The 26,433-nt window shown below is 36.5% G+C and overlaps 1 protein-coding gene and 1 long non-coding RNA gene across 2 annotated transcripts; both read left to right on the top strand.

Moving 5' to 3' along the window:
* Nucleotides 1–13,777: 13,777 nt before the first annotated feature.
* LOC144359242 (uncharacterized) lies at nucleotides 13,778–17,379 on the top strand. The gene is made up of 5 exons (XM_078012496.2): nucleotides 13,778–13,816; nucleotides 13,982–14,033; nucleotides 14,305–14,528; nucleotides 15,700–15,973; nucleotides 17,312–17,379. The coding sequence occupies exons 1-5, from the start codon at nucleotides 13,778–13,780 to the stop codon at nucleotides 17,377–17,379; spliced, it is 657 nt and encodes a 218-aa protein (XP_077868622.2).
* Nucleotides 17,380–19,660: 2,281 nt separating this feature from the next.
* Nucleotides 19,661–19,904, top strand: LOC144359241 (uncharacterized). Its single transcript, XR_013421976.1, has 2 exons — nucleotides 19,661–19,786; nucleotides 19,874–19,904. It is a non-coding gene; the product is annotated as an uncharacterized LOC144359241 (long non-coding RNA).
* Nucleotides 19,905–26,433: the final 6,529 nt, after the last annotated feature.

The following is a 26,433-nucleotide window of genomic DNA, read 5'->3' as shown; positions in this document are numbered from 1 at the left end:
TCTCTCTCTCTGGGTCCTTTTCCTGGCGAGCATGAAATTCTTGGAGAACAGCCTCCGCAGTTGTCTTGAAAGTGACTACATTAGCCTTTCTATTAATTTCGGTTATTTTTATCTGATTGCCAAAATGCTCATTAAGTTGTACCTTCATGTGTGTATGGCTATATGCTGTACTTTCAGAGTCCACTAAAAATCTGTCCATCAACTCGATGAGATCACTTATGGTAACTTGCTCATCATCATTTTCTTGAAGGAACTGTGCGACTTCAAGAAATGCATTTGTTCTTTCTTCATCATGTGCTCTACCCATCTTCTTTCTTTTGGAAACATTTTGCCTAGCCATGTACTTCTTAGGAATTTGCTTCCCAGTACGAAAATTGACACTGCACACCTGGTGATACACAGCATCAGTAGCAGGTAAGTCATGTAAACTTAGAATTCTATCTCGTACATTGTTGGCTCATGCATCTTGCCTATCTCTGCAGGTTGCCAATAATGCCCTTTTGTAGTCAATGGTAGTTACTGGGAAATAGCCTCCACGTATTTCGAAGTCAATTGGAGTGTTACAGAAGAGACAATCAGAGCAAAAGGTGAAGCTTTTTTGCGAGTACTCGGAACTTGGACTTGCTCAACCTGCCTCTTTGCCTGGGCTATTTTCAATGGATTGCAGTGAATACGACGACATTCCTTGTGAACTTGTTGGCCAGGCACAGTATGAATAGTAGTGTCACCACGTTCTTCACTGGCTTTGTTAACACCCGACACTTCCTTTCACACCCAGGGTAATGATAGCTGATTTTTCACCACCTAAAGACCTTTCACATATAGCACATTTACTTACTTCAGCCATTGCAGACACGTAATGAACAACAGTCTGAAATAAATGTAAAAAAATTGACCACTCATTGTTGGCAGTTTAATAATAATCAAAATGTCATGTTAAATCTAGCAAATTATATACTTACCCAATGATAATACTTTTCTTGTAATTAAATATTAACCAAACAATTGCAATGGCTTACACCTGTAAGTGAAAACATGATCAAATGTTATAGCGGTGGCCATTTTGAATAAATTATGCAAATGAGACATGTCCAATAAGAAGGTCATACACTAGTTAACATTTCTTCTATTCCAAAATTATAGTTTTTGCATCTACATCCTGTACATAATATCACCTGAATGCCAACACATTTAAATGATACTATTTTGGCGGCCATATTGGATTTATGTAAATGAGATTGTTATTCAATCAAAGGTTTCACAATCACATACATTCAAACACACCAAACCATATCGCAGCAACTTGAATATCTAAAAAATGTCATCTAGAATTAAAGATATGTCCTAATAGTTATATTTTCCATGTTGAAAAAATGCACCAAACGGCCATTTTGAATATATGCAAATTAGGTATATTTCGGAAGCCTAGATTTTCCTATACTTTTAGTATGTCGATCTAGGCACCTCCCCGGAATGTATTGTGAAGAAATTATTTCTGTTGCAATTTGTGATGGGTCAAACCATAAATTGACTGGACTAAAACAGCTATAATCAAAATCAAACAAAGGTCAGCTGTCAGCTGGAATCATGCGAGTGGGAGGACGTCTCAACATAGCCATGATTCAAAGATCAAGTGATCTTGCCAAAGAACGCCCACATGTCAGAGCTTATACTACGTGATATATATGATAGGAGTCGACACATGGGCAGGATGTACATGATTTCAAAACTAAGAGAAAAGTACTGGATTGTTAATGCTAATGCAGGGTCAAGGGTCGGCGTTGACTATTTTGAACCAATTAATGTTAGACAGAGGCGTAGCACTGTAAAAAGATATGGCGTTATTTTACTTGCTTAGCCACATAAGGGCCGTACACATTGAGAAGGCTGATTCGCTGGACACTTTAATGCATACATTAATGCATTGAGAAGATTTGTATCACGCTGAGGCAACGTTACATATATAAGATCAGACAATGGTACAAACTTTGTGGGGCGGAGCGTGTTTTAAGAGAAGAGTTGGGAAAATGGAACACTGCTCTGATAAAGGACAACCTGATGAAGGATGGCATCACTTGGAACCATCAGGTGAAGCACATGACGTTGAAGCACTAACCCTTAATACGCTGCGTACTATGAAATCCACATCTCTCTCACCTTGTTTGGTAACTAAAAGCGACTCATATGCTGTATCCAGATGGAAGCAAGTGCAATATTTTGCTGAACTCTTCTGGAAAAGGTGGAAGAAAGAGAACCTACCCCAGCTTCAAGTGCGCCAGAAATGGTTGAAGCAGAGACCTAACCTTAAACTGGGAGACATAGTTTTAGTTATAGACCAAAACACTCCAAGAGGCGTGTGGCCATTGGGTAGGGTAGTACAGACGACGCCCGACAAAAAAAGTCTAGTGAGGCGGGTATTGGTGAAGACCAGAAACACAGTACTAGAAAGACCAATTGATAAACTGTGTACTATATTGGAGGCAGATGGTTAGTAAAGTGTGTTGCCACCCATATGGATGATGAAGAATGGTACATGAATCTGGTATAACGGAGATGGTTATCATGCTGGTTTTTGGTGATACATTAAGATATCAGCACAACATTTCTACATTATCTGTTGTGTCCTAACAGATGGCCCATTAAACCAACTGTGAATTGCAGTGAATAACAACGTTCTCAAACAGCAAACATCAACTTGCTGTGTTCAGCGCTTGGGTGGATATGGAGTCCTGAATTATATTGGACCAACATTAGTGAGCCCTATGTTTATAGGATGGATAGACGCACATGGTAACCTGTTTATTTAGATCGGTCGTCCAGCAAGTCTATTTAGATCGGTCGTCCAGCAAGTATAGCTAGTTTTGCAATTTCAGTGGTGACACTTTTTTGTATCGATATTTATCGTTTATTATTTTGTTTGTAATGTTCGTACCTTTACTGTATTTTTTTCGTTCTTGCTCTGTAATTCCAGATTAGCTGTATCTATCAGTACTCGACAGCTTATTATTTCTTAACATTAGAAATCGTCATATCATATATATTGCGATTTGAGGGGTGGTGTGTAGCTGCCAATCATTTACTATTAATTTACTTGTATTCATTTGTAGTCTTTACTACGCATATGTACGTTTAGCAGAATGGTCACAGCGCCCTCGTTAATACTTGAAGGAAACAATTACGAAACAAACAAACAAACTGGAAACTGCTTAATCACGGATGGTAGATTTCCTACAGGCGGATATTTACAGGGATTAATGGGGTTAACATAGTCTACAGAGTTTTGTCTGGTTTACAAGTTCTCTGGATGTTGGTTACTGACAGTTCTGTAATTTGGTGTTGGACGGCGTGAGTATTAAAGGCATAGTTCATTTTAATTGTACTGCGTCATTGCATCCTTGTGTAGGTGCATCGTAATTGCTCCTGTCCCCTTCTTAGACTTACAGTTGACTCCCGTATTCTTTGTTTAAATACTGTATCCGAACGGCTTTATGAGGGTGTAATCATTATCTACCATCGTTTCAGAAATTGCACTCACACATAATGCAGTCACGCAGCGACATAAGGGTCTTACAGGTACAATAATCACAACTATCGGACGACCGACCAGTATTTGTACCTTTCAGTCGCGTATAAAACTTCATAAAACAATTATCTATATTTAGCGAAATGAACCATTCACTACTTAAAATCCTGTTATTTTCGGCAAATGTTTCATTGAGTTGTATACACTACTGAAAGATAGTACTGGTCAAGTTTTGACCGACAGTTGTGAATATTGTACCCTTGCTTCGATGATTACAGATATTCGATTATCTGTAATTAGCGAAAGAAACCATTTACTGATTATATTTTTATTTTCGGCAAATGTTTTATGTAGTTATATACACTACTGAAAGGTGAATATACTGGTAATAGTCCAGCAGGAAAAATGGGTTCCCATGCACCCCCCTAAAACTAAATTCTAATATTACTGAAAGCTCCCCAGGAATGTTGATGTTACCAGTGAAAAAAAGTCCCATGGGGTCCTAATTAGCTTATTTCCAAGATTGCTGCCACTCGCACTCATTAAAACACTGGGTATCATATTTTAGTTACTACAATGCTGATTTTGAGGATATTGGTATCGGTATTATGGTTTTCTGGGGGGCTGAATAGAATGACAGGGTCCCAAAGCAATTGGAGGTCAAGGTCACATTATTTAGGCGAAGGTCAATGCAAATTTAAAAAAAAACAAAACATTTTTTTCATTTTCTAACGGGTATAATTAACCACTGTGTCGCCATGAAAAATGAAAAAAAGTTTGCTTAGTGCTCTAAATATTTATTATTCCAATTAACAAAAAAATATTTTGAAAACATCACAGTAGCAAACTCTAAAAAAGTCATTCTCGGTATCATTAGTGACATCAAACTAAATTTAAGATTCATCCTCTTCATCCATGAAAATGTTCTCAGTTATTTCTTCCTCTTCAATCAGATCAGCATCTTGTTGGTAGTAACAGCTGTCAGTCCCATCAGTGTCCAGAAGGTCAAGGAGTTGTGGGGGCAAGATAGGGCCTATTGACCATACAGGCTCAATCACCCCATCTTCTGTTTTCAACCACCCTTGTCCTTTGTCATATGGGTTTGGACGCTCAACGAATGGCTCAGCAGCACGCCTGTAGCAGGCCACATGGTGGTTGACTCGCTGTAAATGAGGGATGAGTGAGTCCTGGCAAGGAGGAAAGCACACCATGTCTACCTTTGACTTAGAGTTTAACGTTTGGTCCTCTCCCACCATCTTCTTGAGGAGCTTGCTCCTCACCACATTGACAGAAGTCTCACGTGCTTGGCCATACATTGCACAGGTGAAGGCCTCCAACTGTTTCAGCACCTCTGGGTAGACCTTCCAATCCATGCCAAGTTGCCTGTAACAGAATATATATATATATATATATATATATATATATATATATATATATATATATACAGTATAATTACTACTATAATTAATTTGAAACAGCACTTCTATGTGAACATGACATTGTTGACTTGCTAATAGAATTTACCTGAAAGCATTATGAAACTTTGGATTTTTCTGGAGGTTCTTTAGTGGCTTCACCTTCCCCTTGCCCTTGAATGCACTTGTACAGTCCTATCATGAGAACACATAGAAGCCAAGTAAAGTGGAACACCAATCCCTACCAAGTTCAACTGCCAGCTCACTGATGTTGATGAGCTTTCAGTGTTTGCCTGTCCCGGTGTCAAGGTATATTGTCAGGGTGAGGTTATTTGCATGAAAGAGGAGAATAAAGAAGATGTCTGAATCAGGTGTACGCACAACTGCTGACTTGAAACCAAGCTTCTCAGAATAATGAAGATATATTACAATGCGAGTGTCTGTCTCCTCTTGATCTGATTGCAAAGAGGTGATCTCAATTACCATGACCTGAAATAAGAAAGAGTACTTTATGTATGTAATTAAATCTTTAAGATCAAATGACCTGATTGTACTCAGCTAGTGTATAAAACTAAACATCACATTACCTCTCCATTTGATGACATGGATAGCTGATAAGCTTTCCCCTCTACAATGGCAGCTGTCTGACACTTCTGCAGTCGTGTTGTAGCCTTACTGCTTTCCCATACCTTCAGCATCAGCTGACATAGTTGCACCTTGTTGACGTCATTTGCTAGGAAAAGCTTGAAGTTTTTGGGCTTATGTGTAGCGGGACCTTCTACCAGGAACTTCTCACCAACACCTCGTCTTAGTCTCTCCTGTGCCTTAATTGAGTCCATCTGGTAGGAGTCAGTGGAGAAGATGAAATTCTTCTTGGCTACCATTTGGTCGAGGATCTGTAGGTAGATCAAAGTTGATCAAAGCATGAAAGAGCGCATTTTCATCTTGAATAAAGAAGTCTTCTTTAGGATGTGGAACTTCATCTGTTCTATCCTTTATAACATCACATTCCTGTGATGTTGTTAGAATGACTTTCTTGCAAGCGTGTTCCATAGTCAGTAGCTTCTGGCGTTTGATGGGATCAAAGAAGCCCTTCTCGTGATTCTCAAGTCTCTGCCGAATAAAATTCAATTTTTCCTGCTCACCCAGTGCATCAGCACGCATCACATCTACCTCCACCTCAAGTGAAACAGGTGCACCAGAATGCAATGCATAGAGCCTGTCATCTGCTTGGTCTTCAGGGACTGGTATTTTGAAGGCTTTCAGGAAGCTTAGTATTGCAGACTCAGTTTGCTGCACTGCCTCTTCACTCCCGGTGCTTGCCAGCATGTGGGCATTCAGGTTCATCCACCATGTCACACATCTCTAACAACTTCTCAAAGTACTGGGCATGGGTTGATGTTGTGCGGCACCAGTGCTGGTATGACCCAAACATCTGAAAGATACCATGGAGACCACCTGCAAATTTGACAGAACATGATTATTCATAACAAATTGTTGCCTGTAATTAGTAGTAAATTTTTCACATAATACTACTCTTCAGATTTACCTGATGATTTGGTAAAATTCATGAATGTTTCCTCCATTGTCTTGTCCACTGCACACAGTGACGCAGGGATGAGAGACCTAGCAACAGCAATGGCTCCACTGTCAATGAGCTCCATGGCATTGGGGTGACTGAGCTCCAAGTTGGTCATGAAAGCCTCAAACCATGGCAGGTACCTAAATATGTAGTGCATGTAAACTATTATTAATTTTTTTTTTCAGAATCAAGTTATCAAACAAAATCATTAAATACCTGGAGTAGTTATGTCCGTCATATGCGAAGAACAGGTTGGCCATCTTCCCATTGCACACATGGAAGAGCGTCCTATTGTTTGTCTTCACAGCATTTATGAGCATGAAGATTAGCCGTTGTTGGTCCATGACCGACAACCAGAACACTGCAATTTTCCCAAGGTACCCTTTACGAACTTTGTCTTGGTAATCTAAGTACTGCTGGATTATGCAAAGTGTTGAGGCATCCTGTAAAACAAGACTAAGGTTCTGGCGTGTTCAGGACTTGATGATGTTTCCTCAATGAAAACCTCAAGCAGAAACCTCTCTAGTGCCTCACAAACAGTCTTTAGGCAGAACAAGGCATTAGCATATCCCTTTCCAGAGAGGACGCTTTTCAGACAGCCACTGGTCACCAATTGTGCCTCCAACAGAACTTCAGCATACCCTGAACCTCTGCACTTGTGGTTGGTGATCATACTAATGTAATTCATGCATGTGTGAAAGGGTCCAAGGAGGATAACTTGTCTGGATATTTCCACACCAGTGGGAGTGCCTTCATACAGACACCAAGATCAAAGGTATTGATGACCCATTTCTTGTGTAGCCTCCTCTGATCTCAGTAGTAGCTCTTGCACTGTCTCATACTGGGTGATAGGCTGGTTAATGGGTGTGTAATAGTCAATGGTAGATTTTCTATCAGGTTTCATACCAGTTACTGAGATGAAGCCACCCAGGCCAGGTATCTCCTGTTTAACCTTGCTTGAGATCATCCTGTAAAAAAACAAAAACACAGTTATAAAAAGCAAGTTTATAATATTTTTAAAGTGCATAATTATTGGATATGCATACGAAGCTTAATGTGAATGTCTTACCTACACAGAAGCCATACATAGTATTCGCGGAGACTGGACACATACACTTCATCATCAGGAGGCAAAAAAGATGCATTCTCTGGGAACTTTGGACCCTCCCTGTTGTAAATGATGACAGAAGGAAGAGTCTCTGGAGTATCTAACTTTAGGCTCCTCTTCTTACTTCTGTCATAGAGAGGAAGAGTTCACTCTGTGCTTGGTGTAGCACCAGGCATTATCTCCTGGATCATGATGCCTCCAGCACTGTTAACCACGTTTGAGCCATGGATGTTTTTTGTAATCTTGTTAAGATTGTCCCACTCATTGTGAAACACTGCATTTCCATCGCCACAGATTATGCTAGGAGTAAGGTAAGTCGAATTATCACCTAGTGCCTTTGCCATGGCAGTCTCCAGCTCTAACCCAAAGTCATAAACCTCACAGTGACCTATTCTGTTCAAAATTGAGGAACCCCTTGAGGTCATCAGGCAACTCCTCCTTGGCTTGCCTATCCAAATCATCAGCAGTGGGTGGCCAGGGCGGATCAGCTGACTCTTTGAAAGCCTTTAGGATAACCTGTCTCAAGTACAAAGCGATGTTCTTCAACTGATCAGCTGTCCCCAACTGATAGGCACATGTTACTGCATCACTGAGGGTCATGCTAGAACTGTATACTACCCAGAATGAGATGCAACCTCGCTCCTTAAGAGCCACTTTTGAAAAGAAACGCTTTTCCCCTAGTTCTTCATCCTTTTCAAGTCTTGCTTTAAGCTTTATAGACCTATAGTCAGGGTTTGGTGCTCCTTGCACATTGAGCTCAATGATGTAGCTGTCACGAAGTTCACTGAGGGGCATGACTTGTTGATCATCTAGGACCCTGGTCTTCAGCAGCTCCTTCACAACATTGTATGCAGCACTGTGAGCAGCAGTGTTTCGAGCTTGTTCTGTGTCAGTATCCCTGTACATTTTCTGAGTGTGATTATGGAAGTCACAAAAGAAGCAATGATAACAAACATCATGGAAGTGACCCTCAGCTGCAAAGAGATCAATATCTTTGACTTTACGATACAGATAACTGTTTCCTAGTGCTTCTGCCATTGATTCAATTTTCTTCCATCCTGACTCTTTTTTCTTCCAAGCTGTAAACGTGCGGGTTGGCCTCTAAGTGTTTCCATCAACCTTGATTTCATTTTTATCACAGAAAATACATTCATCTGATAGAAATTTGATATGATCAGCATTCCTTGACATTTGCTTGCGAGGAGAGTGATGTCTCTGTGATGTTGATGGTTCAGTTGAAGCAGAAGCAGATTGATTCTTAAATCGATCCAGGTGCATTGTAAAGCTCTGATAGCAGCGCCGGTGGTAACCAGTTGTATTCAAATTGAGACCCTCTAGACTTTCTGGCAGCAGGTCACATATATCTTTCATACGATGCGGAGAATCAAATGGCTCAGCCAGTCTTGTGTCTCGAATCTTTTGTAAATATGACAACTTCTCTGATGGCATACATTTTACAAAACTAAAACAGGTGAAATGACTATCATCTGGTACCTTTGGGTTGTGCAGCACACATGGGAATGCAATACAGTTCTGTTTCATAGAGGGTTCAGACGCATCCAAACTTGGTTTGCCTTTCCTTTTTCTTTTAACCATGGTTAATAAAACTTGACTACCCACCACCACTCGTTCTAAACTACTATTAGTCTCTATTTACTAGTGCTAAACTAGTATTAGTCTCTATTTGCTAGATATGAATAGATATTAGTCTCTGGTCAAACTGGTATTAGTCTAGCTGAACTGGTTATTAGTCTCGAGTACTATAATATAACCTCTGCATATCACTACTGCCAGAATGAAAGATTCAAAGGTTCACTTTGGAAACTAGACAACTACATCTAGAGAAAGAGAAGGAGATGCATACATATCAATACACATACATATATTCAAATACTATGAGAATAATAATAGTTTTGGAGACAATAAATCAGCTTGTATTCCCATACATATGGAAGCAGGGTCAACAATGCAAATGGAAAAATTAATAAAAATGAAGCATTTTCAAAAAAAAGCCTTGACCTTCACCTAAATGATGTGACCTTGACCTCCAATTGCTTTGAGGACCCCGTCATTCTATTCAGCACCCCAGAAAACCATAATATCGATACCAATATCCTCAAAATCAGCCTTGTAGTAACTTGTAGTGTTTTAATGAGTGCGGGTGGCAGCCATCTTGGAAATATGCTAATTAGGACCCCATTGGACATTTTGTTTCACTGGTAACATCAAAATTCCTTAAGTATATATCCTTGGGGTGCTTTCAGTAATATTAGAATTTAGTTTTAGGGGGGTGCATGGGAATCCATTTTTCCTGCTAGACTAAAAAGTTTTGACCGACAATTGTTAATATTGTACGTGTAAGACCCTTGTTTCGCTGATTACAGATTTTTGAGTATCTGTAATTAGCGAAGCGAGCCATATATGTATTATGTATTATTATTTTCGACATATATTTTGTAAATATTGTGCGTATAAAACCCATTTTCACTGATTACAGTTTAATTTTCATTATGTGTGTTATCCCGTTTTGTTTTGTTTCGTCGATTACAATAAGCCACATGCAGAAAGTCAACCCTGGAATCATCCACACTTCCGAAACTTCTTTCGCATTCAGCTCCTGCCTTTTTCTGGCTTTTCTGTCCTGTATTCATGCCAAAGTCACCCTGAGCTGAACATTGCGAAATGGTATCTGATGGAATATGAATCCTGGGAAAATTTTGTGCATTGTGTATTAAACTATAAAATAAATGATCATATCAATCAATCACAATCAATATTTCTCATCTTTCTTCATCAAACAACGAATGACACCAACAGGAGTTGCATACACAGTAACTTGTTTGAGATTATCACACTCCACCTGAGTGCAAAAAAAGGCAGAGAATGCTCGCAATAGGGGTAAGATGTTCTCAATATATGTCTGAAATAGGGGGTGTTTTTTTTCTTCAATATGTCTGCTTTAGGGGGTACTAAATTTACACTGTGCCCGCAATAGGGGGTATGGTTTTGCAATGTTCTGCCAGCCCTAGGGGCCTATTATTATTTAGCAAGAACGCACATGGTGTAACGTTTTAATATAGAGTGGCATCAACTTCTTGCGTTTCGCCCATCCCAGCCATTGTGATTTTGTCCGAACCAAATATGTGGTGATTTATCGCGTTGTGAGCCGTTGACTCATTCTATAGGAACTCACCTCTCAGATTGTAGTAAGCCAAGCTGATTGAAAGAGAGCCGATTAAGTGGAATGGAATAAATCACAAGTTATTCCTCGGTGTATGTAAATAACGCCGACGTTCCATTCCAATGACCTCTCCTTGCAGAATGAACCACGCAAACACACCGTGATGGCTGCCGAATTTGGATATCGAAATGCAAAATGTTGAAAGTCCAAGTACAGACAGATTCAGTAAATACTACGACAATTGAACAATATTTTCAATGCAGATGCGGAAAACCACGAAGAAACATTCCTTGTGCGGCGCGAGCACCTGACGAGATTGCGTCCACGCTAATTGCGGATGATACACAAATTTGAATACGCGCAACCAGGTTGGCAGATGACTATATGACATGCAAAATAGTCTTGTCAATAAATACGTTGAAAATAGTTATATATCTCCTTGTACAGTATTGTTGTTCCGCAACTGCTGTGCCAGGTTAATGAACGCCGCGCTGTAGTCATTGAGACCTGGACATTCAAATCACCCCGAAATTCGAAATGACAAAACAATTATTAATATAAACTCAGAGAGTATATGAATATTTATCTACGTTGTCTGACAGTTATTGACATCGGAAAAATAGCGTTTTTTTTCCCATAATAAAGTCGATATTTTAAGTTCGAACCAAATATGTGGTGATTTATCGCGTTGTGAGCCGTTGACTCACTCTACAGGAACTCACCTCTCAGTATATACGGAATACTCTTTACCAAAGCCTCTTTGAACGTCACCAAGGACCGTGAACGCAAGGTCGGATTTTTGGGAGATATAAATAAAAATTACATTACATAAGTTAAATTACATGAATATTCTGAATTTTGTGAATGAAGTTCTGTCGATAAAACACGACGTTTTAAAAACACGAGTGACTTTTAAGTTTAGACGCGATTACAAAGTCTTGATTTTAGATGTTTTGCAGCAAGTCCAAAAGTATTGAGGCAAACGATTTGCAAACTCGCAAACGAATTGGCTAACTGCTTGGGTTTTGGCTTTTGAATTCTACTTGCGCCGACTTCTTGCCGCGTTCCTCTTCTGATTTTTGACAAATGGTATGCTTGATGCGCATCTTTGCAATCCATAGAGCAAGTTTTTAATTTCGCTGTCCATCCTGTTCACCTTGAGTTTTGGCACTTATCTGCCAAATATGTCACTAAATACATCTTTTCTATTTTTTTAATCAACTCCAACCTTCTGCGCCGAACACCGACGTATTTGATTTCTGCTGAAAGTCCGGAAAACAATTCCAATTGAAACTGCTTAAGTAAGTACCGCGTTTCATCCTAATCAATAAACAAATTAGTCAGCTGTACACCACGACCCGACAATTTGCCATATATGTGGGCGAAAAGGCGCTGATAAGTGTCATATCGAAAATCTGCTCATAACGTAATTGTTTATGCAGAATATATGTGAACTAACCACCCACTACTGCATGTTTTCAAAGCGGTGTTGGTTTGCTAATTAAGTTTCTTTGGGTGGGGATTGTGTCAAGCATGGATCTTCAAGTGTGTGAATGATGTGTTGTTTGTTCATGGTATTATAATACTGGACATTACGATGTAACAAATTATCAAAAGAAATTATTCAAGTAACAGTTGTTTTCAAATAATGACATACAAACAAGTTCAAAATAAAAATGCTTTGTCATGCGTTGTATGTAATATAAAGAAGACGGCGGTGTATTGAAATGACGCAATCATCTTATCGTGGTTGGTTCCTTGCAACGTATACAACGAAATTTTACTCGAAATTCGATCGCGCTGCTTGACGATTGAAGAGCTCAAACAGTTTCGGCTGTTCTCATGAAAGAATACAACATGTGTGATAATAAGAGATACCTAAGTACACTGTACTGGAGTTAATATAGCGACTGAGGGGAATGGCAATATAAACTGACATGCATTGTTGCAAATATACACCATATCATTACCTATCATCGTAGCCAGTAGGTATAACTTATTTTAAAACACAATAGCATTGTACAGGTTATGTAGAGTTGAAACAAATTTATTATTTTACGAGACTTGCTAGATTTTATTAAAGCTTAACAACACATAACTACGTTACTAACCCGACAACATTGACATGGTTCCAGCCGAACTGTGTGTCCACAGATTACCGAGCCAAATTAATATGATGAAATGTTGCACATATAGAAATCTCAAATTCAGTTAACAAAATCAAAGAATCGGGTCAACTGACAGTCCTGACTGCGCACTTATTTGGTAAACTGTAACATTACGCTGTGGGATTCGTATTCTTTGTATGGTTTCTGTGAATAGATCAAGCTTATCATGATTTTTTTTCTAAAGACCTGTGAAACACGTGATCACCCAGCATAGGGATTCTATTTTCAGTGTTTGAAAAAAAAGTTTGAAGTTGGGCAGGCACGTAACACAAATGTAGTGTGCCACTTTCAGACTCCCGATATAACAGTAAAAACGGCGCCTGTGCAAGTACAGGAATAATCAACATATCACGGTACTTACTGTGAGACGTGATATATATAATATAAATTTAACTCCCCCTGAAGTTAGTCCAATCTTACATATGAATTGCGACAGCGTAAATCAAAGTCCTGAACTGTTGATCTGGTAAACTGAACGGAACTGGTATTCACATTGATTAAAGGGCTGATTAATTTTAGTTTAACTGGATTAGTATGCCATCAAGCGAATGACACGAGTAGTCACGCCAACGAAAAATGAAAACATATAACTGTTTTGATTGGTTTGGATTAAATTATTTTGAAATATATAAAGCTGTATGTAAATAAATTTAGTATTTAAACTAAAATGCAACACTGCAGCCTAGTAGTAAAAATATATTCTATTCCTACGCTTTATTGCAGTGAGAAAATAGTGCTTCTTGTCAGTCTGGATTCCGGCGACACAATAATTTCATATAGAGGCCTTTATTTTGAGAGTGATGGGGAATACTATATCGCGTGAAGGCCAAGCTCAGGACGTAAGTAGGGAAACTATACATTGTATGAACGTTGCAGTACGTGATATATATTAAATACATATACAGTGACTCATGATATGACATGTTACATATTATATTCTTAAAAGAATACCATTACATAGCCAAAAACATTGCTCATTTCAAATTATGCTTCAATTATTACAGAATGTTACATCAGACGGTGAAGACCTGGTCTCAATGAGAACTAATTATGTTGGTAGGTTTTCTATTATGTACAGTTTGTACACGTGGCGTCATTTCGTCAGCCTTTCAGTGAGCATCTTTGTCATCAAATGCGTATTTTTGTACTACACAGTGGCTATCGAGTGTGACTCCAGGCACAATCACAAACAGTTACTGCGCAAAATGTTTGAAAATTTCGGTAATATTATTTCTGATATGCAAGATATTACACATTGAATTATGTTCATTGCAGTGACTAACATCATTTTTTAACGAATAAATCTATCACGTATTTAAACAAACAGATTCGTATGGTTTACTGCACAATATTGTGGATGTGCAAGGCAGTGAATGGGAACGGATGACTCGGTTGAAATGTGATGATGCTCAACTGAGAAGTTTGTCTCTACCGCAAATTGTTCGACTATCAGGGGCATATATATGGCTCGATTGCATAGAAAAGATGAAATCACTAGATTCTGAAAGAGACGAAAAGAGGGATACAGTGAACATGCTAAATGAACAGCAGGTATGTAAATATGTAATAAATTATCTTCGTGTGACTGGCTGACTTTAATTTGCAGTAAGTAGATTACGTTGTATTATAAAAGCATTGTTAAACGCACCAACAAGAATACAAAAATATTTGAATTCTTATCTAATACAATAGCTGATATCAAGTTAGGCACGTGTAAAAATGATTTCATTGTTTTATATGTATTTCATATGTATTATTGTAGTTTTAAAATTAGTTACATGTTTCTAGCTTTTGATGTTTGATCAAAGTCACGTGGGCAACAGAATATATTGATCAATGACCAGGGTCTGAACCGAACATAATATGAAAATGTCGCGTTGTCTGGCTTTCCGTTCACAGATTAAAAATTAGCCGGGTTTGTGGTGGAATGATACGTTATATTAGTGGCAGTTGTTTTCTTAAGGCCTCTTCATAAAAACGAGTTTAGTCAAAACACAAATTTGATTGTATCACCGCCTATGCTGTGCGGATCGAAACACAATGTGTACCACAAATTTAAGATTTGGGCCTATTTCATTTTTGCCCTATTTTGCGCCACCATGACCCCCCACAATCTCCGCAGTATTGGCTTCATTCTATAACATAATGTCATAAGCGTACTGCGGAACCATAATGTCCGATTTATCTAAACTTTCTGAGAATATATATTTAAATAACATGAAAAAAGGGAGAAAAAAGTTTGAAACATTGACAAATTGAAGACTAGTTACGCATTAGATGTGTATGGTCACCTTCGCTTAGTGGCTTGTCTTAATAATTAATAGCTCATTAAATATCATTTTCATATAATCCGTGTTGAACTAGTTACATTATATTGTCACTATTACTGTTATTTTAGTGTTGTATTCAGTATTGTTATTGTCGCCCTTTCCAACATTTCAGCTTCATTGGTTAAAGTGCCAACATAATCTTTATTTGCTTTAGCAGGATAAAATGACTTGTTTTTCGGTTGTGTTAAAAGCAAAATGTTCTCATGTATTCATGTGTTTTACCAAGCAAAAAAAAAAAAAACACACCAAACACTGGAGAAAAATGTTCATGCACAAATTCCGAAACGAATTAGAAGAGCATTTCTTTTTTAAGCCGATGATACATAATGCTTACGGCACATACATATATTCCTTTTAAAAAATGTAATTTAATATGAACCACGTTTACATAGTCACCTACAGAAATACCACCATTAAGAGTACTATTCAAAACAATCGCTGACGGTTTGAGTCCAGAGGAACTGAAGACCATAAAGAATCTTTTAATCGATAGTATTCTACTACGAAAAGACGAGAAGAAATACGAGGATGCACTTAGTTTATTTATTTATTTAGAGACGAATGGAAGCATCGATGCTGGCAACTTAGGTTTACTTGAAGTGCTGCTAACTAATATTAAACGCCCCCTGCTAATTGATGAAATAAATAAGTTTAAGAATGACTATGGTAAGTTTAATTTTCTCAAATGTCATACAACGATTATCGGATTGTTTCCAAAATACAGGTTTCATTATAATTATTTGTACTTCTTTTTCTTTTACAATTATGACCAAAAGTCGCAAACTTACAAGCGATTGCAAATATTAACTGCCTCAGTTGAAGACCAGATATTTCTAAACAATAAAACTCAGTATATTGACTTTGGTATTTCTACCACAGTCAGCTTGCGTACAAGTGATAATAAAATGCGAATATTTTCCGATATTTACTATTTCGGAGCAGTCATCTTTAATAAGACTTGAAACCAAAACTCAGTAGTCAATCTGAGAATGAATAAATTTAGGCCATGTCCATGCACATTTGCATAATAACTATTTCATTTCAGCCTGTGTAAGCAAAAACCACTGCAAACGAGCTCTCATAGCACAATTTCATGTAGGTATATTTTCATTTACAATTGAAACCGGCAGATTTTGGGGATAGAGAAGTTTATTAAAGAAAATTGGCAAAATGAAGTCGCAGTTGAATCTCATTTTTATTTTACCGCTCTGAATATACGGAAAGGGCGCTTAATTTTGTTTCAAGCATGTTTTAAGTAAATATAATGTTTTGAATCTTTACATTGTTCAGAAACTATTTGTATATTAAAAACAACATTAGCTAAATGTCAGTTATAATCGTTGTAAAAATGCGTAGCAAATCGCTCAGACTGTCGACATTTCTCGTGCCTAATGTAATTGCGTTTCCTAGACATTCGAACGCCGATGGCGTATGATTGAAAATGCAAACTATTTCACACGAGGGCCTTTAGTCCCGAGAGACTGTCCCTGTCTGCAGGTTTCTAGTTGATATGAATAATTAATTCATAGTTGATGCAGAAGTCATGTTATATTAACATAATGCATGCAATTTTTTTCTAAATGACCCATTGAATGCGTTTGTTGTTCATGTCAAGATTTGTTTGTTACAAGATAACAAAATCTGCCGTGGAAAGTGTCGCGATCGCATATAGTAAGTAGGCGTGGCGATCCTAGTAGCCGGCGACCCCTGACCCTTTTCACGATTGGCCACGATACAATTTGTAAATGGCCACTATGACACTTCTACGGCACTGATATTACTAGTGTATGTGCTGTTGCTAGACCCATGTCAAACTTGTTCGTTTTGTGACGATATCAATTCTCTATTTTTGGTGAATATGAATGTGTTATTTTTGATAAGAAACATTGTTATTTTCGACTTTTCTGAAAACTTCACTGTAGCTCTGTCATATCGTATATTTGAACATATCGTGATAATTTCTTTAATTCTTTATTTTTGACGAATATTTTCTGTCATTTGTAGAAACAAATGTTATTTACGACTTCTTCTTTGAAACTACCAGCTCGATTGCTTTGATACTTGGTATGTAGGTACATTGTGTAGCCCTCTGTCAGATTTGTTTATTTAAAGACAATAACCATTGGCTACGACAATGTTCTTGTAGGACACTGGAGCTATTTCGACCATTAGGTCGCTTGTTTGATATTCTGACGCACACATATGGACAGTACAAACCTTCAGACACTATTCAACAATTCAACAATATTGACATTCTACATTTTTTTCCTGAGTTACTAAGACATGAGTACTGTATCATGTCAAATTGGCAATATATTCATTATTGTTGAGAAGAGATGCGGTCGATGACCTGATGTATGATATATATGTTGTTTAAACTTGATTGGTTCAGGCTCTCTATGACTCTTCTAGAGCTGCATTTGTTTGAACAAGATGATCACCAGTCAGCCATTTTGATTTTGATAGTGGAAAAAATGCATGCGTGTTTGTACGATATGCCTGATATACGTGTGAGTTTTAAAATTGATCAGTCTGTCGAATATATAGTTCGGGAATTGTATTTCTTGAAACAAAATGCCACAACTACGGCAATCGTAAAAAAAGAAAAAATGACTTTAGACTATTGTTTTTTAAAATGAAAACAATCCTTGGAAATTTTGTTTTAGAAATCAATTTCAGAAACAAAAATTGTGATTAAAATAAGATTATAAATTCAAAATTTAAATGGATTGTAAAAATGGTTATATAAGATGTTTACTAAAATGTGTTGCCGTACCCAAGTCGGCCATTTGGAATTCGACCCAGAAACAAAAAGAAGTGCATCAAGAACCCATCCTGTTCCGTTGGTGATAATATGATACCTTGATGTATTCTTTTGCCTTAAAATGGCTGTCATTCAACCATTGTGAATCGAGTCAGTAAATAAATGCATGGACTTACGTCCGATATTGTGTCTGGGCTGAATAAGGATTGACCGAAGCACGCGCGCATAAGTTTGATAAGTTCTGTTATGTATGTACCACGAACGGGTGGCCAACGTCATACAACACAATTTTATTAGAACATTAATGTGTTTTTTATTTGTTTTACACCTCCCCGAAAAACAAGATTGCCTGAGAAAGAAGCAAAGATTACCCAAAAAATCGGGTAAGTGAACAATCATTCTAGTTAATCAATGTATGCTACTCAGTGTAATGTTCAGTTCTTCAAATTCCCGTTATAAAAGACTTAACATGTTCTTGTAAATTACATTGTTAACATTTTGTTGCATATTTATTTATTATGTTTTCCTTCTGCGTATGCAAAGCACGCACATTGATTGCGTCTGTGTGTCTGTGTGAACAAGTAAGCCAAACTGCAGCGCTGATTTTGATACAGTAGGTACCTTAGCGTATATGCATTCATGATTAGTGTTTGGTCCACATCAATGCATATTAAGTAGTAATTTGCATATAATTTTTTCTCATTTCTCGTTTTTGTAATAAGTAGCTAATTTGCTTCACAATTTTCTTATTTCACTTTGAGTAGACAATTGCTCAAACATTTCTGATCGAATCCTGATCAAATATACATACATGCTTAGGTTTTAGCGTCATATCCATGGATATTGGGCAGCTAATTTGCATATTATTTTTCTCTTTTTAGCCTGTGTAAACAAAAACTAAAACAAAAAATGGAGCAAATATTGGTTAAATTGGTACCTAGTCGTGAGGTTATGTAATAACAAGACTATTCTTCGTAACATGCTTGTGTTTTCTTCACTGACTATTTGAATTTCCAGATATAAAACATCACTAATTGCTTATATTCTGTATTCACGCGGGAGCATTACCGTATATAATTTGGAGTTCAGTAATTTACACGGTGGCCAGAAAACTTGGTCATTATTGTATGAGGGAAATGCTCAGTGTCTATAACATAGTAGAATTTTTGTTATTATCCGTTAGCATAATATTGATTCTTACTCGCAATGAGTCACATAAAATGAAGTTCAAAAGTGTTTGTATACCTTCTTCTTGTAAAAATTATTTCCATATAGTTCCTATGCTAGACGTTGTTTAGGTTTCATGATATAAAAACGTTGTAGGAGATGCATGCCAGTAATGTAAACATTACATATGCATAAATATATTACATTAAAGAAATACCGACCATGAACATGTCCCAAATTAGTAATGCACTATATGAAAATTACTATTGTTGAAACGACTGGAACAACCGAAAATTCAATGGTGAATGCATAATATTTTTAGGATTTACACTGACCTGCGTTGATCTCGTATATATATATATATATATATTTATGTATAAGAGCTCTATGAACTTGTTAGTTTCAGATGTCACCATTCAAATAGCAAAGGGGGAAGCGAAGACACATTATCAACATAAAACCGGAAGGTTGAAGCTTGTTCCTTGGGCGACATATAGTGTTAAGCAAATGGATTTTTATATACAACCTAACCTTACTACCACTAACCAGTGAGTTTATAATGAAATACTACACAAGTTCAAGGCAATTCTTGTACAATATCAACATAACTACATATTCAAAATGTTTAATTGCAGGCCCTTGAGATTATGGCATATTTTTGGATCATTAGAAGAAAGAAAACAGAACAAACGAATACACGTTGAGGGCGATGTTGGAGTCGGAAAAAGTATGCTGTGTTTAAAATTGGTTTCTGATTGGTCAACTGATCCTTGTCCTGATTACATTCAGCATTTTATTATCGTAATACTAATTGAGGCCAAAAATGTATCACGGGGTGTAACAACACTGAAAGATATGGTAAAACAATCGGCAATATTTTCAAAAGATTCAAAACTACGGAAAGACGAATATTACAATGAATTTTGGCAATGGATCGTTGACAATCAGGACCAGGTTTTGTTAATAATTGATGGATGGGATGAATTTCGCCCTGAAGTAATAAATGAAAGTAGTGATTTAAATGATTTGACGAATGATAGCATGTTACGTGACTTGTGTGTCATAGTAACAAGCAAAAATATAATCAAAAAGCCTGGAAATTTTGACTTAGAATTAACTATCACAGGGTTCACTCCGGAAAATTCTTGTAAATTTGTCACGAAATATTTCAACAAGTTTCCAGACAAGAAAAAAGAAAATATGGTGTTGGAATCACTAAATAATGAGCAAGCGTATCAAGACATTGCAAAAGATCCATTTGAAGTGGTGGTGCTTTGCATATGGTTTCATGATGATGAACTTATAAAAAAAACGAAATTTTATGAATATTATATAAATTGCATTGTTAGAAGATTTAGTGAAAAAAAATTAGTAAGTGAAGAAAAGTGCAAGAAGTTTGTAGAAATATTAGGGAACATCGCCAGGAAAGGAACTGAGGACAATGTCACACATTTTAAAAAAGGAGATATACTTAAATTGTGCAACGACGAGAAGATATTTTTAATGGGAATTTTAATCAGTAAAACATTGTACCGTGATGAATCTGATTATAATGTTAGATATAAATTCGTTCATGAAACTCAGAAGTATTTTGCAGATAAATACAAATACACTTAATGTTAAAAGCTTATGACAACATCAACATATTCTGAAATTTACAAATATTTTGAAAAAGGATACCGGAGGAGACAGCCTAATCCCCGAATCCCTGACGTCAACGGGAAGCTGTTCAACATCCCCGCAGAATGTCTCAATATGAAATATAGAAATTGAATATTACACAGTAAAATGACAGACTAGGAGATATTGCTGCAATGTTTTTTATAGACTGTAATTTACGGATGTTTCTTGATAATTATTAAGTATTTGTTTAAGCTACTGAGCGTTTTTGATTGGATTTTTGTTTTGGATTCGATATCTGAAAATGATTGGAGTATTTAGGCCAACCAAAGAGCCAATCTAAAAATATATACCGTTTGAATAAAAGAATAGCCGAATTAGTCCTAGATTTCTCATGTTCTGCTCGTGTATATTGAATACTACGTAAAATCCTTCGAAAATTATCTTATTCAAACTGTGCTTATGCATTTATATTGGTTATTTGGTTGGCCAATAAACACAACAAATTGGAAATACAATGTGGTACTTGCAGCTAATTCATTCAGTGTAAGTAGTCATGTATACAAAGTTAGCTTCATTTTGAGATTTTAACCTTTTAAGGTAATGTTAAATACCGTTTGATAATCAAAGAAAAGACTCGCTCATTTTATATTTTTGTTTTCACTACAGTTTGAAATATTTGTTTTCAAAAGAACGAGTTCATTTATCCTGTGCTGTCATTTCTTTTCTTATCTGTCTAACTATGTTATGCAACCTGGAAGCAGTTTTTTAATGATCATTGTAATTGTTCTGTTTTACGCAGAAAATCGCATTTTCATTTGTAATATTGTATCTGAATTTCGAATGTAGTAGTTAATATTTAAAGCGGGAAGGTCGTCACCTGTGCACGCAAGGGAACGGAGTCCCAAGCGATGATTACAACACACGCTAAAAACGCAAAGGCTTATTGATGGACGATTGTTTGTAAATAATGTCACGCTATGACCATCTGACGCATTCGCAGGTGACGACTCCCCCGCTTTAAAGTGTACATAGCATGGGAGGGGCTGGGTGTGTGTTGCGTCAGTGTCAGCGAAATGGATTAATTGAATAATTGTATTTGTAAAAATAATAATGTAAAAACTCTTAATGCATCATAGTTTATATAGTACAGCTTTTAAAAAATGAATAAACCAATTCGTTCACAACAAATATTTTAACTACAACCAATTAGTCTGTTTATTTAGAACATTTTCAGTAGTAGTACATGTTACTCTAATCGTCATAGGAAAAGAATAAAAGATAAACAATGGTCACTTTTAAGTATTTAGACGATATCTGGAAAGTCAACCGTAAGTGGTGTAGACAATTAATTGTAATACCACCAAATGTTACTAGTGAAGCAGTGGTTTTGTGAGTGTACTACGGATAACAAATGATCTCTGTATGAGTACATGTGATCGATATATGTAGTGGAGTGCTGCATGATAGACATCAAAATGTAACGTTATTGGAGCGCTGTATTTGTCGTGGCTTTATTTATTCTGATTCTAAATACGCACCATTCCTCTTCATTCACCAGTAATTCTTAGTGGTAAGAAATCATTTTTACATGAGCATTGCCGCGTTTCGGAGATGTCGTAATGATGATTTGTTAATCAAATTTTTATGTTTGAGAAATGACCGAGCAATGGCGAGCACGCCGTTGTCGTACAGGTGACCTATATTCATTATGAATGACCTTCTTTTACGAGTGAGTTGGCGGTTATATTCGTAATAGTAGTCAAGCAGTCAACTAACCGCGTCACACCTGAAGCTGTATGATAAGTTGCATTAATAACTAAACATGCAACTGAAGTAATATATACGTGTATATCTGAATGAAATATGATTGTTGAACTTGATGTTCTTAAAATCACACGATATATTAATATGCATTGACAGGACATGGTATTGCAAATAAGGATTCGCCAGCTAGCTTCGAATAAACGTTCATGAATGGTCAATGTTATGGTTTTCTGTGAAATTTTAGCTAACTCCTCAGTAAACTTATGAATCAAGATATGTATATAACATGAAAATTTTAGGTAAAATCGCATTTTCGCACTAATAGATCTAATAGGTCTTCTCAATGGCAGTGTGGCAATCTAGTTTCGTCTTTTACCCGCAAGTGTAAAATGTATTCTGGTGTGTTTATACACCCACAGCATTGTCCATCTTCCTTGTAAATAACAAATGAACCGTTAATTTCTATTCAATACATAAATATTTCTCATCGTCAGTAAAACTGTAACCTCAACTTTTTTTTTAATTTGAAACATTTGTTTACGTTTTCAAATACCACACATTTTCAAAAACGTCGTGTTTGAAACATATTGCCGATGGCGGACGCCAATATTAATTGTTATGTGCTTAGCTCAGTGACATAATATTCATTTTGTTTTCAACGCTTTACCTCGTAAAGTCATGGTGTGCAACGTGTTTATTACCGACCATTGGAACAACCTGATAACAATTAAGGCTATTCAATTGATTCCCTCTCGTGAGACTGTGCCCCGATCTTGACCTTTGACACTTAGTGCTGTACCTAGGATTGTTTGCCAATGGTTGATATGTTAATATAGTTGAATACGGTGGGATAACTTGACTGAATTTCAAACTGTGATCCGTGTGTAATCTGTGTAATGTAAATTACCAAATTATACTATTTTGTCAACCTCCCAATTAGTCTTTACTATTCATGACGTATGGTCTACGACTTCCCAAAGGCGATTAGAATGTGGAACTAGTCACGACGACGACGCAGTTCCATGCAACTGATATATGTGGATATATTTGTATAAATATGGTTTGCTTATGTTATATAGTCGACAGTTATGTTATCAACATTTCTGTCACACACCTATTTAGTTTCCGCTTTTCTGGTAAATATTACCCCCATTTTCGCTTCCACAAATATATCAGCTAATTAACACTTAATACTTCAAGTTGCTTATTTAGAAAAAAAAAATCCTTCCTAGAATTTTTTTTATGGTAACTGTACGACAAAAGTCAACCAAACATGTACGAGATATTGGCGAGGATACCTAATGTGAAAACATTACGCGTGCATATGAGAAATAGGCCATAATTACAACATGCTGCGTTTGATGCCCAGTTTTTTATATTAATATAATTTAGTAATATATGTCCAATTTTATTCGATCAAAAAGTATGTTTCCAACTTGAGCTAATATAATAGGGGCAATAAAATCTGTTTGAAATGCTGTAAAAATTCCGAATGTAGTGAATTAAGGTAGAGATAAAGGTTCGTGAGCACCACGGAGTGAATTTGTTTTTTGCTTTTTATTATCCAAACAGTCTTGGCTATAGACTGTTAAAATTGTGAATAGTGGAACATACTTAAAAAACGATTTTAAAATATAGATAACAGGTGCAAACATTCTCTCTTTTGAATGCTTAGCAAGAATTAGCAAGGCTGTACATAAATAATAAAAAGGAAACATAGTGACAAAAAGAAATGACGGGAACTCCATATTATGCACTATATTTAACTTTTAACAAAACGATGACACACTTAAATTTGGAACTGTTACAGCCATTTTAATTATGAGCATTAGCAAACTTCTTACTGAGTGAATTGTTATGCAAATTAACAATTATCTCAGCTTCTTTTTAGTGTACATCCCAGAACTTATGCAAAAAATAGCTCACAGACGCTTCGACCTTTTGTTTTGAAATTTTCACAAATGATTGACAATGTGTTTATCTTCAAAATGTCGTCGGGGTATTGTTTTTGGTTGAACAGTGTTACAACAATCGTACAGACAACTAGCCTGGGTGTTAATTTATGTATAAACTTGAAGTGGTGAAATTTGGGCTGCTGTCCTGCAAAATTGACAACTGATAGACAGTTTTCAAGACAGCACTTTCTTTATAGTAAACACATGTACCCATAAACCAATTTTGACAGGAAACAGAAGCATGGTTTAGGAGCTAATTTTTTTAAAATCACTTTTGACCAAAAAAGCACATTTTTGTTTTCAAACTACAGTGTCTTTTAAAAAAATACTAACAAAATGTTAAAATCCATACAATAAGCTTTCCGAAAATATATAGTTTTGTGGACAAGGGAGGTCATCTTGGTTTCCTAATTAACTAATTAAAATACCTGCCAGGTAAACTACATGTCTATCTTAAGGCCGGTATTGTTCGCATTTGTGTGGTGTCATTGCTAGCACCGTTGACGCAATATACGCTATATAATATAATTAAACCAATTTTATCGCCAGTCTATTCAACCTCACAAACGACACTGCGTAGTTTTGACCTACCACCCCGGAGTTAAATCTAGGACAGACCATAGTTTACAATCAACAATTGTCAACAATTGTCAATCAACAATTGTCAACAATCATCCTACTCTACATATGGCACACGCCTTATCTCATTTTGAGTCATTCAGCTGCCCTCAGTATACCCAAATTTGCGCCACTGACAATTTAACTTACGTGACCTTAGTAAAGTAGGAGCGCTATCAGCTGACCTTGCCCTAATATCAATACGTTGCGCTGTACTTATGCTATCAGTTGGCATGTAATCAATAAATTAGACCTTTACAGACATATTGTGTTGAACAGTTTCCATGACAACTTAATAAATGATCAACATTAGATGATCTACAACGGTGTTTGTGACAATCCAGCGGGTTGAACCACCTGCAAGTCTTACCTCAAAAGATATTTTCGGACTTTTTCTGAAAATTTACAACCAATTTGCCAAACAAATTAGTAAAATCACACAACCCTTTGACAGACGTTGGCACAGCGTACATTGGAATGAAGCAAAATATACCATGGCGAGATCATACAGAGGTGCAGTAGCTATGCTTGTATAAAAACATTTGTACTTTGAACGGATTGTATTGAAAATTATAGACGGTACAGACAGCTTGTACTCCGATGTCGACATCTTGAAAATATCTAGAATGTTTTGTTATATAAATACTTACTCGCATACTTTGCGTACACACAAGTCCTGTTTCTTATTTTAGTTTTATTCCAGATATTTAACATGTTGTTTCATGGATTATTACCACACAGAAAACTATAGAAAACATGATGTGACTGCTTAACAATTACTAAATGCGATGCTAGTATGAATATGTTTGTTTATTGGAGACTGGGGTAAATGGCGGGCAAAAATTCGACTTATTTAGTGAGATGTTAAAGGCAATGAATTATCGACGAAAATATATAAACTATTATTAAATATTTGATTATCTTGTATCAATGTGCAAAATATATTTTAAACTTTGAGTAGGGACGTTATATGAATTCAATATAATTATATTTGCGTTCATAAACTAGTGGAGCTATAACACAATAAACGAGACCTGAAATTTACAGGGTTAGATCACTGTGTTTTCAAACAATCGAAAACTATGATTGTAATGTTACTGCCACTGTACACAGCGAGAATCTGATTTTAAATTACAATGATCGCACTCGTGTTGCAAATATTTTGAATTATTAAGTTTGCTTGTTATTTTTTCCATTTCTGTAATTCAACTGCCAGGTTTCCTTTCCCAATATCG

This window comes from Saccoglossus kowalevskii, chromosome 21 (assembly GCF_978046115.1).
Source record: "Saccoglossus kowalevskii chromosome 21, keSacKowa6.1, whole genome shotgun sequence".
Taxonomy (NCBI): Eukaryota; Metazoa; Hemichordata; class Enteropneusta; family Harrimaniidae; genus Saccoglossus; species Saccoglossus kowalevskii.
This window is presented reverse-complemented; position numbering and strand designations above follow the sequence as displayed.

What these genes read in the sequence shown, in the direction of transcription:
- LOC144359242 (XM_078012496.2), top strand. Translation starts at nt 13,778, where the DNA reads ATGGGGAATACTATATCGCGTGAAGGCCAAGCTCAGGAC. An exon ending in AATGAGAACTAATTATGTTG is followed by an intron (nt 14,034 to 14,304) that starts GTAGGTTTTCTA and finishes TTAAACAAACAG; the next exon opens with ATTCGTATGGTTTACTGCAC. An exon ending in ACATGCTAAATGAACAGCAG is followed by an intron (nt 14,529 to 15,699) that starts GTATGTAAATAT and finishes ACGTTTACATAG; the next exon opens with TCACCTACAGAAATACCACC.